This window comes from Myzus persicae, unplaced genomic scaffold, assembly GCF_001856785.1.
Source record: "Myzus persicae strain clone G006 unplaced genomic scaffold, MPER_G0061.0, whole genome shotgun sequence".
Taxonomy (NCBI): Eukaryota; Metazoa; Arthropoda; class Insecta; order Hemiptera; family Aphididae; genus Myzus; species Myzus persicae.
The window spans coordinates 1159205-1175042 of record NW_019101568.1 but is presented as its reverse complement, the minus strand read 5'-3'; the positions used below and the strand labels follow the sequence as shown (position 1 = coordinate 1175042).

Below are 15838 nucleotides of genomic sequence, written 5' to 3'. Positions count from 1 at the left end.
AGCCGAGGTTACGACTTACGGCTATTTCATAGACCATAGTGTCCACACCGCCGTATCACAGTGTTGTTGAGTTGTATTATTTTTGTCTATTTTAAAATGCGATTGCTCTGCGCGTTGCCAGTATTCTTAAACCGCTGGTCCGAAGGCCGCCGCCCGGTCGACACGAGAAAAGTCCCTTGGAACACCAATCGTATTTTTGAACAGATGCAGATTTACGCAGTAGCAAAACCGCGGTACATGCACACAATATTATCTCCCAGAGATAAAACAAAGGCGGTGTATAAATAAATATTAAATTTGTTTTTGTGATCACTTGTTCATTAATCTGTTTTTATTACCACTTTCTGTATAGTTTTTACTCTCGTCGTCGTGGGTGGACGCCGAACGGTGTTACATTATTATCGGAGCGTAAATAACAAATACCTAGGTATTATAATAGTTGTACATCCAAAAATGTTTTACAATTTCCACGTTATTATAAAAACAACAATCCGGTTCCGTTTTCGAATTTATAATAAAAAAAATACCACCGGCGCCGCCGCCGCCGCCGTTGCATTTTAGATCGGTGTAAATTATTGTTATTTTTCTATGGATGTTTTTATTTCTCGTTCGTGGGGTGGGAAGAACAGGTTGTGGTACGCAGCAGAAAAGAGGAGTGGCAGATGCATGCGAGTAATTCAAGTGTGACACGAAATCACTATTCAGTGTTCACAACTTTAATAAACACTTACAGTCGCACACGTGCGTACACTCGGACTGCCATCGTCTCGTTAACATGTGTCTGTGTAGTGTTCGACGTCCGTCGTACGAGTGAAATCCAACGTCTAATGCTGCAGTAATATCGTTATACCTTATACGAGAAGTAAGTTTTGATCATATTTATAATATTATATTATATATTACTGTTATGAGTTATTATTATATAATGTAACATACAATAATGAATAATAATTCTATTTAGTTATATTTAGTACCTATAACGATGTTACCTATACCTACCCAATATTCACTATTGATACCTATGCTATATTCACTGCGATTTGTCCGTATTCATTGTTGAGCATAATATTATTACAACTAAATGGTTAGATATACCTATCTATGTGAGTTATGTCCGATTTCGAATGTTGGTGTAAATGTTCACCCACGTACCTACCTACCTACCTGTAATATGATTTACAATTGATATTATTTTATATAATAACTACTACTCGAACACTGTGTAAATATATAAGATAATATATCTGATAATATGTCACTTGTCTGTCTGTGTACAAGTATGAACTATATATCTAACTATAATAATATATTCCACTGACGATTGTGTTGGAATAATAATATAGCCATGTAGGTACCTGTATCGTATTCATATAACGTGCAGGCAGCGCGGACCCCCATTTTAATATTGTTCGAATACATAACTTATCAAATATTTGATTATAGTTTTGGCTATGGTGTTACACATTATTTTTTTATTTTGTCTAAGTGTTTTTTCTCTATTTTCTAAAGATAATAGAATTTCATAAATTAAAATTCGTTTGAATCGTTTGAGAATAACCTAACTGAGAGCGACCGGTTTTTTGTTTTGTTTTACGTGGGAATTCTTTTCCCATTTTATTAACAGTAATACGTTACACACAGTACGTCTGTACCATATCGATTAATGATTAAGACATTAAGTTGTAAATTTGAAGTTACGACAAGATTAATTGCTTATTGTTATGAAGCAGCTACCCGTACCACACATGATTACCTACTTATTTTTATTAGATATTACAAAAAAAAATGTGATAACTAGGGTACTTACTCTTTCTTTTTTTTTTTATGTTTGAAAATTGAAATAGTTAATATATTTATGAGCTGGGTACTGTTTAGTACCTAACACCTATATTACCAGTGTGGAATTATTAATTAATATATACCAGCAATTAAATGCTTGCCTACCTATTCTTTCGTTTTGTATTTGTTTAGTCTGCCTAGCTAGTAGGTAACTAATATTAGCTTATATAATTAGATAGGTAGGTACATATTAAATAATGAATTTCTTTTTCTGTTGTTAAATGTACCTACTAATTATTAAATGTAAATTATTTATGTATATATTGTATTATTAGAAAAACAACTATATGAATCAAATGTGAATTTATAAGTGTATATATTTTATGTAATTATGTATATAATTACACATGTTAACCACCATCATAAATGGATAGATATCCACTAATTCACCGTTTCCTAAATATTTTTAATTTACTAATGCATTTTAAAATTTTAAAGTGAAGACAGTTTAAAATATAAGATTATTAGCATGTATTTTACTAGGTAAAATGTTTTATATGGCTTTATATTGTCTATTATGTGTATTATGTAGGTAAAATTATGTAGATTGCTACATTGTATCTAATATCTATACATGATTTTTATGCCTAATGCTAACCCTTATTTATTTGTAATTAAAAACATTTTTGTTGTTTCTTTATCAAATTATTTTTTATGAAACTTCAAAATATTTATTAATTATAATACATTTGATTTAAAGATTGTTTAATCTTCGTTATTGTTTTGTTTAACTCTTCTTCGACTATAGACATTATTACATTATTATTTTTTGACGACTTATAGATACTGAAGGACATATTAATAAAATTATATACCTAACGCGTGTTAAAGTTTTGTATGCACTATGCATATAGTATGATGGGTTAACAGATTCGTAGAATTAAACGAAACTTAATTGGTCGAACGCTGCAGTCTACAACTCCCACAGGCCACAGTTCCTAGCTTTTGGAGGATTATAATATACTCTGATCTATTTCTGTCCACGATCATCTGAAAATATTATTATAATAATATGGTTTTGCATAGTTTGTACACTAAGGTCTGTAAACACTATAATTTATAAATAGGTACATATATTATACATATATTGTATTATGTACCTACGTATTATTTTAAAATAAACAAGAACCCAATAATAAAATATAAAATATAACTAATATTGGTAATTTTTAGTCTTATATTATCGTGTTATACGAATTACAAATATTATTTTTATTTTGGCATGATTCTTATAATAAATTGTATTGATACATCTATGATAGGTAGTTTCTTGGATTTATGATTGATACAATATTGATTCTATAATTTATTGCGTGATTGTATGTTATTGTATTTACGTGTACATATAAAAATAATGTGTTTAAATATAATTTAAAAATATTATTAGCTTTCATACCTCGTGACTTGTAGGTACAAGGATACAAAACAATATAAAGTTAAAGTTTAAAAAAATAGATTGTATTTAACAATATATAATATTATACATTAATCTATAATCATAATGCAAATATTACATTTTAGATGATTAGTCACATTTGAATGATTCGCGATAAACATTTTATCACTTATAAGTTATAATAATGGGTAATAATATCAGAAACTAAAAATTATGTTTAAGTAAAGTACAAAAAAGTATGTTCGTCATACTTTCGTACATGCTATTTTCGAAAGATTCTAATTTTAATTAAAATAATTAATTTCTGAATTCCTCTAATAGATGGACGACCGACTTCGCCAAACAATTCTGAATAATTAATGTAAATAGCGCAAATACTTTGTATTATTATTTTGTTACGTAATAGATGATGTACTCAAAAAAATAATTTATGGACGAAATTCTTGGAAAAAAAGTAAATATAGAGGATCATCGGTATATAGTACCACAACAATATTTGAATTTGTATAGTAAATCGTGTTTTACATTACCTATTATTAAAAAGCAATTTTTAATAATATCCTATTTAATAATAAACATATTAGGTATGCAACCAACTGTTAAAAAAATATTCTGAGGTGTGAATTCAATTACAGCCACATAATATATTATATTTTATATATATAATATATGTATAATATTATATATGTATAAATATTTAATCTATATGGATAATGCAAATGTTGTGTAAAGACTTACAGTTGTAAACTTTATTTAGGTTATCCAAAACTCATAATATTATAATATGTCTTAATAATTCCAGAGAAATTATTGTATCTTGAACATAAAGGACTTTGATTTTAATTTTGTTATTCAACAACGAAAAATGAACGTGATACTTGTAGGTACCTAAAATATTTATATTATCAGCTATAATAAGCACTTTAAAATTCGTGAAAAATGTTGTTTTATGGATTATATTTTTATCTGCTACTTAAATGAGATTAGTAACTACTAATCATGGACATAATATTTTTAATTTAAAATATAAAATAGAACTATTCGTAAACATTTTGTTAAATGTAATTACAGTAGTTAATAAAACGATAATAAAATATTCTAAATTTTTTTTTGTATTAAAGTTACCTATATATTATAGTTTTACGTATTATAATAGATAATATTGTAATTGCGTTTAAATTAATTTTGAATTATATATTCGACATTTTAGTAATTCAATTAGATAATTTTTTTAAATATTAAGCATTTTAATTAAAATGTAAAACATAAAATAATTATTTATCAATTAACAAAGATAACTTGAAAAATGTTTCAAATGTATTTAACGTTTAAAGTTAGTTTTTTTTAATATGAAAGATAAATGAAGTAATTGAAAATATTTTTTAAATTTAAAAACATTTTATAAATATTTCAGTTAAAACGTCGTTATTTATGTTAGATGCAATAACATAATATTTTAATGTCTGATAATATTGATTCATTATTAATATTATGTATTATTTCGTATTAATGTATATAGATTTATCGAAGGATCAAGTTCATATTCTAATTATTATTAATAAACAAAATATGTTATCATTAACAATTACAGTAAAATATACATAAATATTATAACGATTAATGGTATTAGGTAGTTTAATAAATTAAGGGAATCATTAGGTATGTTCTACAATACATATATACTGATATCAAATTATTATTCAAAATATGACAGGGTCTACACATATATATAATTAATAATTATTATATTTATGTTACCTATGTTTATATTACTACTGTAATCAATATGTACCTGCTTAATACCTGCAGCCTACTAATTAAGGTTGGTATGAAATCACTAATTAGTGTTTAAAGAACTATATCCTTGATTTTCATTATTTTATTAAAAAATGAGAACCTATAATGTATACAAATGGTATTAATTAAATACATACAAACGTCAGTATAATGGTATGTCACAGGAGTACAGGATATAGTCATTTTTATCTACTTAAAATTAATTAACTGCAAGAGACTACGATATTATATAGGGTGTCATAAACTCATAAATATATATTCAATCTCAGTATTTCAGAATTATTCAGAGTAATATAAAAGTAGTTTGTAAATTGTAGGTAGTTACATAGTATCAGTATTCTAATATATTATATTAATAACTAATAACTAATAAGTATTCTAGCAGAAACTTTCACTTGGCTCGTCCTTTTCATATTATATATCCATGTCCTATATTATAGGACCTATAACATTACATATGTATAAAACTACTCTGGTGACGTACATGTGTTATTATATAATAATAAATAATACTTAATATACATTATGCACATGTAGGTACTTGTATTGTATATCAACTATGTAAAGTAACCGTCCTTTTTAGTTTTAGTCGATTCTGAAATCCTTTACCTAGTATTTCTTGGGGGCTTCCTTCATATTATTGTTATATTAAACAAAATAACTGTTCGAGCCTTTGAGGGTACCTGTACCGGGCTATACTTATAGGCTATATTATTTTATAATTTATAAGGCATATTAATTAAGCTATATGCTCTAATTAACAAACATGTGCCATCCTCCGTGCCATTTCACAGGGCCACGTGTAACATATCCATAATTACCTATACAGATAATATACTGCTTATATTTTATGATATTAAAATATTATATTGTTTGAAATTTATTTGTATATAATATTTAATACGCAAGCTACCTACCTAATATGCCCTATGGCCTATACGCTTGCACGTGCGATATGATCAAGTTGAAGCTTCACCAGTCATCAGTTCATCAATATATATATATATCAGTTCATAATATAAATATTAAAGAATATATCATAATGAGATGGATATAGCTTGTCTTTCAAATTCTTCATATATATATGATTTACTTGTCATATGTATGAATAGATTTAACTTATCGTGTATTTTTGTTTTGTTTTTGTACACACCGGATATATTTCGTATAATATTCATTTTTGAAGACCACGTTGTTTGGACTGCAATGTTATAAACAAACTGTTATACTGAGTTTATTTTGTAGAGATTGTCTAGATATTATAATTTATTAATATAGTTTGGGAAGGTTTAATAAAGGAAAATAAATTAAAAACCGGCCTTCAAAATTAAGGCGGGGGCAGCAGTATAATAACAATGAAAATATTTAATTAATTATTAACAGTTCTTATTTATTCAAATTTAAACATTTCAAAAAATTGCTACACATTTAGCCTATATATGCTCATTATTGCGGTACTATCCCATGAATTGTGCAAAAAAAAATAATGGTGGTATTAATGTCTCATTAAAATGTAATGTATTCTCGATAAATTTCTCTCAACAAGTCCTAGTAGAAGTATATTTTATTTTTTAGTCACTATTCATTTCATTGCATTTCAAACCGTAGTTATATTCGTATGCGGTTAAGTTTCAATATGATGTTATATTGAACAAAATTTGATGTTTTTACTCAAGTAGGTATAGCGCGCGTTTGTTCGTCCAACTTTTATCATTTTATTTTTGTTTACAATATAAAAATATAGCGTTCCACATATAATAATTATATATATTATATTATATATATATATTGGCAACCATATTTGAATTATATATTTATATGCTGTATAATATAGATACCTGCACTCGAACGGTGATTTACGTACTACCTTAGGTCCTTATACTCCTTACCTGTCCTACCTACAAGTCTCAACTCAATAAATGATTTGTTTGTTCAAGAAAAACGTTCAATAAATGGTATATCAATAAATATCTCTTTAATATTATTTGTGTTGTACTAGACAACTAAATCTAAAATCTTGACACTTGACAACAAATTAAAAATAGGCAATATTATAGTCGTTGCGGAAATAGATCTACTGTAAAATGATATACTGTATAATGTGTTTTGTTGTGTTACGTGTGTACGCCTGTGTGTACCCATCATACTAGGTATACTATATAGATCAAATAATAATGATACATTTATATTAACATCAGCATAATAAATATAGTGGTATTCATAAATTAAAGTATAGTTATTTTAAAAACATTTAAACGACAATGACACTAAATTAAGTATCAAAATACATTTTGATAGATTTCGAGATTTAATAGTTGTATCAAATATATTATTTTAAAATGATAATTATTAAATATTAATATATTATGCATATTTTATTATCTATACATAACAATAACGATAACTAAGAAATAACTTAGTTTTGCATTAATTTAATCGTAGTTGAACGAATGCAATCTTATTGTTTAAAAAACTAGTATAACTGACCGTTTAGCCAAGATAATATTTATATTTATACAGATCTTAAAAAAATATCATGATTATATAAAAATATAAAATATATAATATGTATCGTGTATTATTATTCATTAGGGTTAAGCCATATTGTTTAAAATAAAATTAATTAGACATAGAACGCTTTAAATATTTTTTGTATCTTCTTAGAGAATTTTTTTTATGAGTATTTTATAAAGTCTTTACACTGTATTGGAAAAATAGAATCTTAGTATCTAAAGGTATAGAGTATTGTATTAGGTAAGGACCAAAATAATTAAGATGACTTCCAAAATCTGCACAGTTGGGCTTAGCTGGTTATTGGTTATTATGTATTATGAAAAATACATTTTAAAAATTCCTTACGTTGTTCTTACGAGTTACGACCCTTCCATACAAACTATAAAGTTTATAGTCAGACCACCCTCTCATACTTAATATTTTAGGGTTATAACATGTACTGTAAGTATTAAATTTAGTATACGTTTATAAATGTAGTTATATTTCTTTGTACTCCTCGTTGTAAGGAATTTAACACAATACATAAATGTTTTCAGTCAAATGATTTTTGATTGTCCCATTGCTCATAACCCATGTTACTTCAATTTTATTTAAACGGCAGGTGCAATTATAGATTTACTTATAAGATAGAACATGGGACTCACTACATTGTTGGGTATTCTTATATACTTTGTTCGAAAATATTCGATGTGTATACAAAAAACTAACTTATAAATAGGTATACATAATATATGAACAAGTTGTCAAGTAGGCATTGGTTAAAATGATATACCTACTCATAAAAATTAATTTGTTCAAATAATAATAATAAAAAAAATGAACATTATTAGTTATAAAACATAAATATATATAATCACGATTAGGAAGGGGAATATAGACTACAGTTTATAGCACAAACATATATACTGTTAGTATTTAGTAACTAATCGTTCATGTGTGTCGATAAAAAATGATTAGGTATAATAATTATTTCTTTTAAGAAAGAAAAAAAATCGACGATAAAAAAATAAATGCTGAAAGCGAAATAACGTATTTTGTCACCTAAATCAACAAATCGGTTTTTAGTCAATTTTTTAATTCCTATGCAGTTATTAAATGAAATGTTAATTGTAGCCAATCAATATCATTGCGGTGTTGAGTTATGAATTAGTCGGTCGGACGCATTCAACATCCTGTGCACATTTGATAAACATAATTTTCGGTACAATATATGAAGTAAGAACTAAAATTATTAAACTAAAACTAAATTTCACCAGATCTCGTGGTCTCTCAAACTTTGAGAATTCAAATTTATATAAGTAGGTAGGTACCTAAGTTACAATAATAATATAATATAGTGTATGTATTTCTAATTTATATTTTATTATAACGCAAGTCAATATGCATTTTGCTCAAAACAGTTAAAACCGTTGTCGATTAGTCATTATTATATGCAGTAAAATATATAATACTACAAACATTAAAACATATATAACATGTATAAATGTATTAAAGTTCAATGTAAGTAAGTGGAGGTATCTACCAATGATGTCACATGTAGGGGTTGTATGAAAACTGATGCAAATAAGCAAAACAAAATGGTTTTGGTTGTACGCAATTATATTATTCTACTATACTAAATAGTAAATACTAATGATTACTTTACTTCAAATTTTAATAGTTTCATATTATGCATATATTAGATATATAATATAATATACCAACTAAAAGATAATTTCTTTAGATAAGCAACTGATATGTGCTTATAAATTATCCATTATTTGTCTATATTACATATATTAATGCACACGAGTACCTACTCTTTAAAATCAATGTGTTAAAATGCCGATTGTAATAATATGTTATATTATCATAGTATTCTTGTCATAAACTAATTCAGTATATTTGAACTTATGAAGGTCAACGTTTGCTCAGAATACTGTTGAGTATTTCACTAGGTACCTATTTCGTTATACTTACCTAATCATTTTGTTTTATTTGTTACTATTTTGAACGAAACAATTATACTAATATTAATAATGGTATAATAGATCTGAATTCAACATGCATATATCATATAGGCAAAGTGTAATTTTTTGTTCATTTATTTTATCTCGTTTAAAATACAACGTCATTTATCAAGCTGAGATTGTATATACTTAATATCATTGAAAATGTACAAAATAATTCAACGAAACAATAACAATAGTCAATGATACTACAGTTGATATTTTAGATGCTTCTGAGAAAATAAATAGTAAGGTATAATATAAGTATGCTATAAAAACGTATGTACAAACATAACTTTTTCTAAAGTCAAAATTAAATAAAACCAAAAATACATTAGTATCGTTTATAATACATTTTACTTCATTTTACTATCATACTTAAACACACAAATCAATATTTATTCTCTATTTACACGTCTTAAATTTGTGGATTTTCGAATTTTACTTACATTTTAAATTATTTGTAAGCAGTTACTTGAACCTGTTGTTGTACGATCAGAGCTAGAGAGCTATTATGGCATGCGTGCTGTTTGGTTTCGGAAAACCATTTTTGTGGTAGTATTATAAACATTGAATATTGGCCGTTGATATACTATAAGGTACCCATCGTACATCATCAAATTTAATACAGCAGTTTATACTCGAGATATTTATTATCCATTATACTAGTTGGTTTAAAAATATTACTATACCAATAGGTATTGTAATATTATAAATGGTACCTACATTTTTCCCATTGGTTTGAAAAACGCATTTCAATATGCCTGAAAAGTGTGATAACAAAACCTTGACCTGTTATAGGTAAGCAAGCCGGACTCCACTCGAAATCTTTTTATGAATACGATTTATCATACTTTCATGCAAATTCAAAATAATAATATATGGGTTGCACCAAGTCTCCGTGTCTTATCCGTCAGTGCCTATTTTTGTTTAAGTTAAAGTATCAACTATCAACGTTGAATAAAACACTTGAAAAATTAAAACTGTAATATCAACTGAAAACATTTTAAAATTAAACTAAAAAAAGTATGTTCATTTTTTAAATTAATTAGTATTAGTTCATGAATGATTTTGGAGTATGTTATGCGTATCTTAAACAAGTCAAGACTAAAATATAATAAGAGGATTATTACAGTATATGAAATCTGTACTTAATAATTGTATTCGTCTGTATAGGTCAAATGTCAAAGCGCTATCGTCGTTAGAGATTGATAAATTCTTTAATTAACAAATGTTTCAGCTATAAAATATATTATTAATTATTTAATATTGATGTATTTGTATATTATTGTATATACTGGTGTAGTAGTGAGTGGTTATGAAGTTAGCTTTTTATCAAATATATACGCGCGATGTGTGTATCTCAACATCTGGCTGTGAACTTATACCACAATGTACCATATAGGTATTTATTGAAATTATTTAAAACAAATACGCCCTGATAGCAAAATAAATGTGTTATACTAATAATTCCTACTAAGATATTTAAACGTGCTAAAGCCATTCAGGCATTTCAGGTCGGATATCTATTATATTGTCTGTTTGACTTTTTTTTTTTACTAAACAAAAACCTTGTCCGTTCATGATTAATTGTCAAGTGGTACGATTAGACTTCTTGAAACAAATTTGAATTCTTCTCAGAGTTAAATCGGTTAATAGATGGATTGATACCCACTTATACAATTAAAGTTTTTTGTGGGGAATTCTGTACAATATCGAAAAATATTGGAGAAGTCAGTGTTGTGTATACATAATATCTAATACGGTGGTTAATTCAAATCAATGTGTTCATTCGTCGATCTATGTAATTTATAGCTTAAATAAGTTTTATATTTATACGCACACAATTTTGATGATAAAATATTACATCCACTCGTCCGCGTATTATGACTGGCGTGTACAGGAGTCATGCAAACATTGTCATTTAGTAATTGTCACTCACGCACTAAATAAATAACAATTAACAATTGACTACCTACACTCAAATTCACCCATTGATAATATTGAACCCCTCAACTCTTAAGAATCGTCTCTATGTACCTAACCAATTAATACAAGTTGTCGTGTTTTATTCATTAATATAAAGTTTACTGTATATTTAACACTTAATTTTTTTAAATTTACCACTAGTTTTGCAGAAAACTGCGAAAAAATTCAGAAAATATGGTACCACACATCAATCTTTTCTAATAAAAAGCATTTTCCATGGACGATTTTCTAATAGCCCACAGTCATCTTGTCGTTGTATGAAGTGTACTAGTGTATTATATTTAGTGCCCTTATAGCTATTATTAGTATTGCTGTTCAGCTAGCATTACGACTGTAAAATTATATATTTAATATAATGTGTATCAACTATGCAAATTCGCCTACTTAGAATGTCCGAGTCTAATTATTTTTGACAGATTTAAGAATACGTTATTGTTAATAACTCTTAGATATGATACGAATGTATTATTTTCACGAATAACTACATCTTGAGTTTAAATAATAATTTTTAGATTCCGAGCAGAGCGATCGTGTTTGTTGGTTCTACGATGATTTGGACTTTTTTTATAGGGTTTCTCGGAACCATATTTTGTAGCAGTAATAAGGCTCAACGTTTCATTATGCAGTACCGTCTCTATATTGAATATTAGATTGGAAATTGAATTAGGTATACTTTGGAAAGGTAATTTTAAAAACTTTCCAGTACCTAGCTTACTAGATAACGGTAGACAATTTGCTATAAATAGTAATAAATATAAAGGGAAAATGTTGAAGCATGTACTGATTTTTAACAAAATCTTTAAAAAGAATCGGCCTTTAAAATACAACTATCAATTATACAATTTGTTTTAAATAATATTATTTCTTCACCAGTAACCTACAGTATCCACACAACTCGGTACTTTTTTTTCTATTTTTCCTTTAATTTTGATATTCTTCTACCTAAACAATAAACATAATAGTACATAATTATTATAATAAAGTAATATTGTTTCAGCGGCTTTAAAATGTCAGTCAAAAAAGTGCTCCGCATTTTTAATCCTCATGCAGTCCACACGGTCATTCTACTAACATTATGTTACTTCTTAGTGCAACTAGTTTTGAGTCATGTGTCCCATTCACTCACTTTGCTCGTCGACTCGTACCACGTGCTTTGCAAGCTAATATACTTTTTTGGATCTGTACTGTGTATTAAGGTGATTATTTAATGTATATAAATTATACTTACGAATTTATTATATAAAATACGAGCGGTTTTCACTGTTCATGACTTATATTTTATAATATAAAATGGATTTATAGGTATAATATATAGCAATTAACAGATTAAATTGTGTGTTGTATTACAGCACGACGATTATGAAGAAGTGTGTTTAAACGAAGGTTGTGTGGAAAAAATCCTCAACGCGGAGGAAGATTCTCCTGAGTCCAACATGACAGTATCCAAGTCCGGTCAAATATCGTCTTCCAGTGTGAATATTGCCCATTATTCATCGGGGATTCGTAATATTTTTATCTCCATTATTTTTTCAAACTCTACAGTGCGTACATCATCATCCCGAGAAGAAGTTAAAGAACACATTCGGATGGGCGAGGATCGAAGTGGTTTTAATGCTCGGTGGTTGCGTGTTTTTGGCGTCCCTTAGTTTCTCCCTGGTGGTTGAAGCCATTCAAACTCTCATACACATCGACCATCAAGATCCAATGCATCATCCGATATCAGTATTCATTATCGGTCTTGTTGGTATACTCATTCACGGACTGTGCTGTTTATTACTAGGAGGTTAATAATAAGTTATTAATAATTATAGAATCTAAGCCACACGTAGGTACTTGGTATTAATATATTATGTATTATCTATACTATTGACGCAACTATTTTTAGTTATAGCTGCTTAGCTTCCTTAAAATATATTTTAGCCCCCAAATTTTCTTTAAAATTGCAAGCTAAATGTATTTGTTGACTTGTTAAGTTACAGCCCCCCCCCCACACCAATATTTTATACCTAGTTGCGGCAATGGTTTCTACTTAAAACCTAAAAATGATACTGCAGGCCGCAGGGTGAAACTTATTAAATACTTATCTCGAGAAATATAATGAATTTTTAATCTTTTTATAACTTTTAAAAATTTACTTACTACTTACAGCTTATTTTAAATTTGTCTATTATTATTTATAATATAAGTATTAGTTTCTAGAAATTAAAAATATCTTATATTTTTCGGTGATTTAATGCCTGTTTAATAAAATAATCACCCTGTATAGTGTATATTTATGATATTTATGTTGTACTAATTGATTAACATTATTAATGCAGGCCCGGTTGTACAAAATACAAGAGTTCCTGACGAAGAAAGCGCCAATGCTCTTTTGAATCCTGGTCAATTGCTGAAGAAAAAAATACAAACGAAAAACTGCTCTCCAAGAGAAATATGTCGAGATTTAGTTGGTAGAATATTTTTGTAAAAAATAAAGAAAAACTGTAAATTTACAATAAAATATTTTTATAGGTTGTACAATGGTGATGATATGTTCAATCATCGTAATATTCACAGACCCTTGCATAGCAAAGTTTGTTGATCCCGGAATTTCAATCATATCTGCAGCAATATTGCTCTACCTCAAATATCCAAATAGTGAGTAATTTTGACAGTTTAATAAATGATTTTCCGGTCCCAATTATTCACATCATTTGTTCTAAAATATAAATAAAACGTAATGTTAAATTCTTACGTTTTAATATTTTAGTGAAAGAATCATGCCTGATTCTTCTCCAGACAATGCCCGACCATATGAATATTGACGCCATCTGCAAAAACCTGATGAAAACATTTCCAGACATAGTAAATGTACATGAACTGCATATATGGCAACTGACTGAAGATAAAATAATATCCACTGCACATATTATGTTTCTTAACCCTCAAGTAAGATGAAATTGAATGGTACTTTTTTAGTACCTATGTCCACATGTGTAGATTATTTCTTTTGGATTGAATTAATTACCTAATAATTGCAAATGTTTTTTGTTTCCAGGATTATTTGAGAATAAATAAAGCGGTTGTTAACTTCTTCCACGAAAATGGCATTTTAGAAGTAACTATTCAACCAGAGTTTTTTAAAGACGACCAGAATATACAAATGGTACCAGAGTATGGTATGGGACAGTGTTTGGTTCAGTGCAATAACATCGAATGCTTTGATAGAAATTGCTGTGAACCAGATGATATTGAATCAATTCAACACTGTTAAGCTTCAAAAACAACTTCATAGGTAAAACGAATCACGAATGGTTCACATTCCGATATACAGCGATACATTAATAGAATAATATTTATTCTGTTTCTTCTAGAGTTGAAACAATTGTCTTGCTCACCAACATTAATCATTATTTGATTAACCTTTACCAATATTCAAAAGTAAATATTTCAAATTTGATTACCTTATAGGTACCTATACCATACGCAAATGGGTTATATTGACCTTATTATTATTATATTTTTTTTTCAAATGGAAAATACGTTCCTATGTGTACTCATAATTGTGTGACTGTGAATGTATTTATACTGAATCGTTATTAATTATTGTTTAACTAGTACAAAAACGTATTTGTTTTTATTTTAATTTTATTTTTGTAATATAAAATGTTATTGAAAATGACAAATACAAATTATATGTTTCACTGATTGTAACATAATATTATTATTATATAAATATTATTATTTTAATTATATTATTATAATACATTGCACATTTTTTAAGCTTTATTTAAGAATACATTTCCCCGAAAAAATAACCTATGGTAATAATTATATTATTTGGATTTGGCATAATATGTAGTGTACAATTATGAACACTTTATGGAGTTCAGTAATTTTAATAAAATGTGGGAATCTGTAAAATCTATGAGAAGCAGCACAATGATGTCCACACTTATCAACAACAACAATTACTCCACTAAAGTCAGGATAATATTTGTGAATCATATTCGTAAATATAATGGCTAATGTCTAATGGATCTTGTATTAGAATATGGCCATACTTGAATGTCAAATTACATTGGCTTATCTCCGTGAAAACTAGTAGCAAAAAGAAAATGTCATAATTAATTCATTTGATAAAGATTGCATTATTTATTTAATTCGTTTTTTTTGGTTTTATTTATAAATATTAGAATTACAATACTAAAAAAATGCATTGGTCTCCATCTATTGCTGGGCCTGTAATGGCAGTGGTTTGAATTTTCTGTATAGCTCAAGCACCAGATCCAGGAATGGTAAGTTACCAACTCTTCTGCAGTGTTATTAAGAGGAT

General features: G+C 27.4%; 1 protein-coding gene across 4 annotated transcripts; it reads left to right on the top strand.

The window, feature by feature from the left end:
• Positions 1–523: 523 nt before the first annotated feature.
• On the top strand, positions 524–15101 carry LOC111029569 (zinc transporter 1). 4 transcript variants are annotated; one of them, XM_022308616.1, is made up of 10 exons: positions 524–862; positions 12036–12205; positions 12521–12719; positions 12873–12995; positions 13066–13306; positions 13842–13973; positions 14035–14160; positions 14273–14451; positions 14561–14797; positions 14877–15101. In XM_022308616.1, the coding sequence occupies exons 3-9, from the start codon at positions 12531–12533 to the stop codon at positions 14774–14776; spliced, it is 1206 nt and encodes a 401-aa protein (XP_022164308.1). In that variant the 5' UTR covers positions 524–862; positions 12036–12205; positions 12521–12530; the 3' UTR covers positions 14777–14797; positions 14877–15101. The 4 variants fall into 4 exon arrangements, with proteins under 4 accessions (XP_022164308.1, XP_022164307.1, XP_022164306.1 ...); XM_022308615.1 differs by lacking the exon at positions 12036–12205 and having other exon boundaries at positions 525–862; XM_022308614.1 differs by lacking the exons at positions 524–862; positions 12036–12205 and adding an exon at positions 8463–8761.
• Positions 15102–15838: the final 737 nt, after the last annotated feature.

Coding starts and splice junctions, on each gene's coding strand:
- LOC111029569 (XM_022308613.1), top strand. CDS start 10,887: ATGTGTGTATCTCAACATCTGGCTGTGAACTTATACCACAATGTACCA. Junction 12,996..13,065: donor GTCAAATATCGTCTTCCAGT/GTGAATATTGCC, acceptor CAAACTCTACAG/TGCGTACATCATCATCCCGA. Junction 13,974..14,034: donor AATATGTCGAGATTTAGTTG/GTAGAATATTTT, acceptor ATATTTTTATAG/GTTGTACAATGGTGATGATA.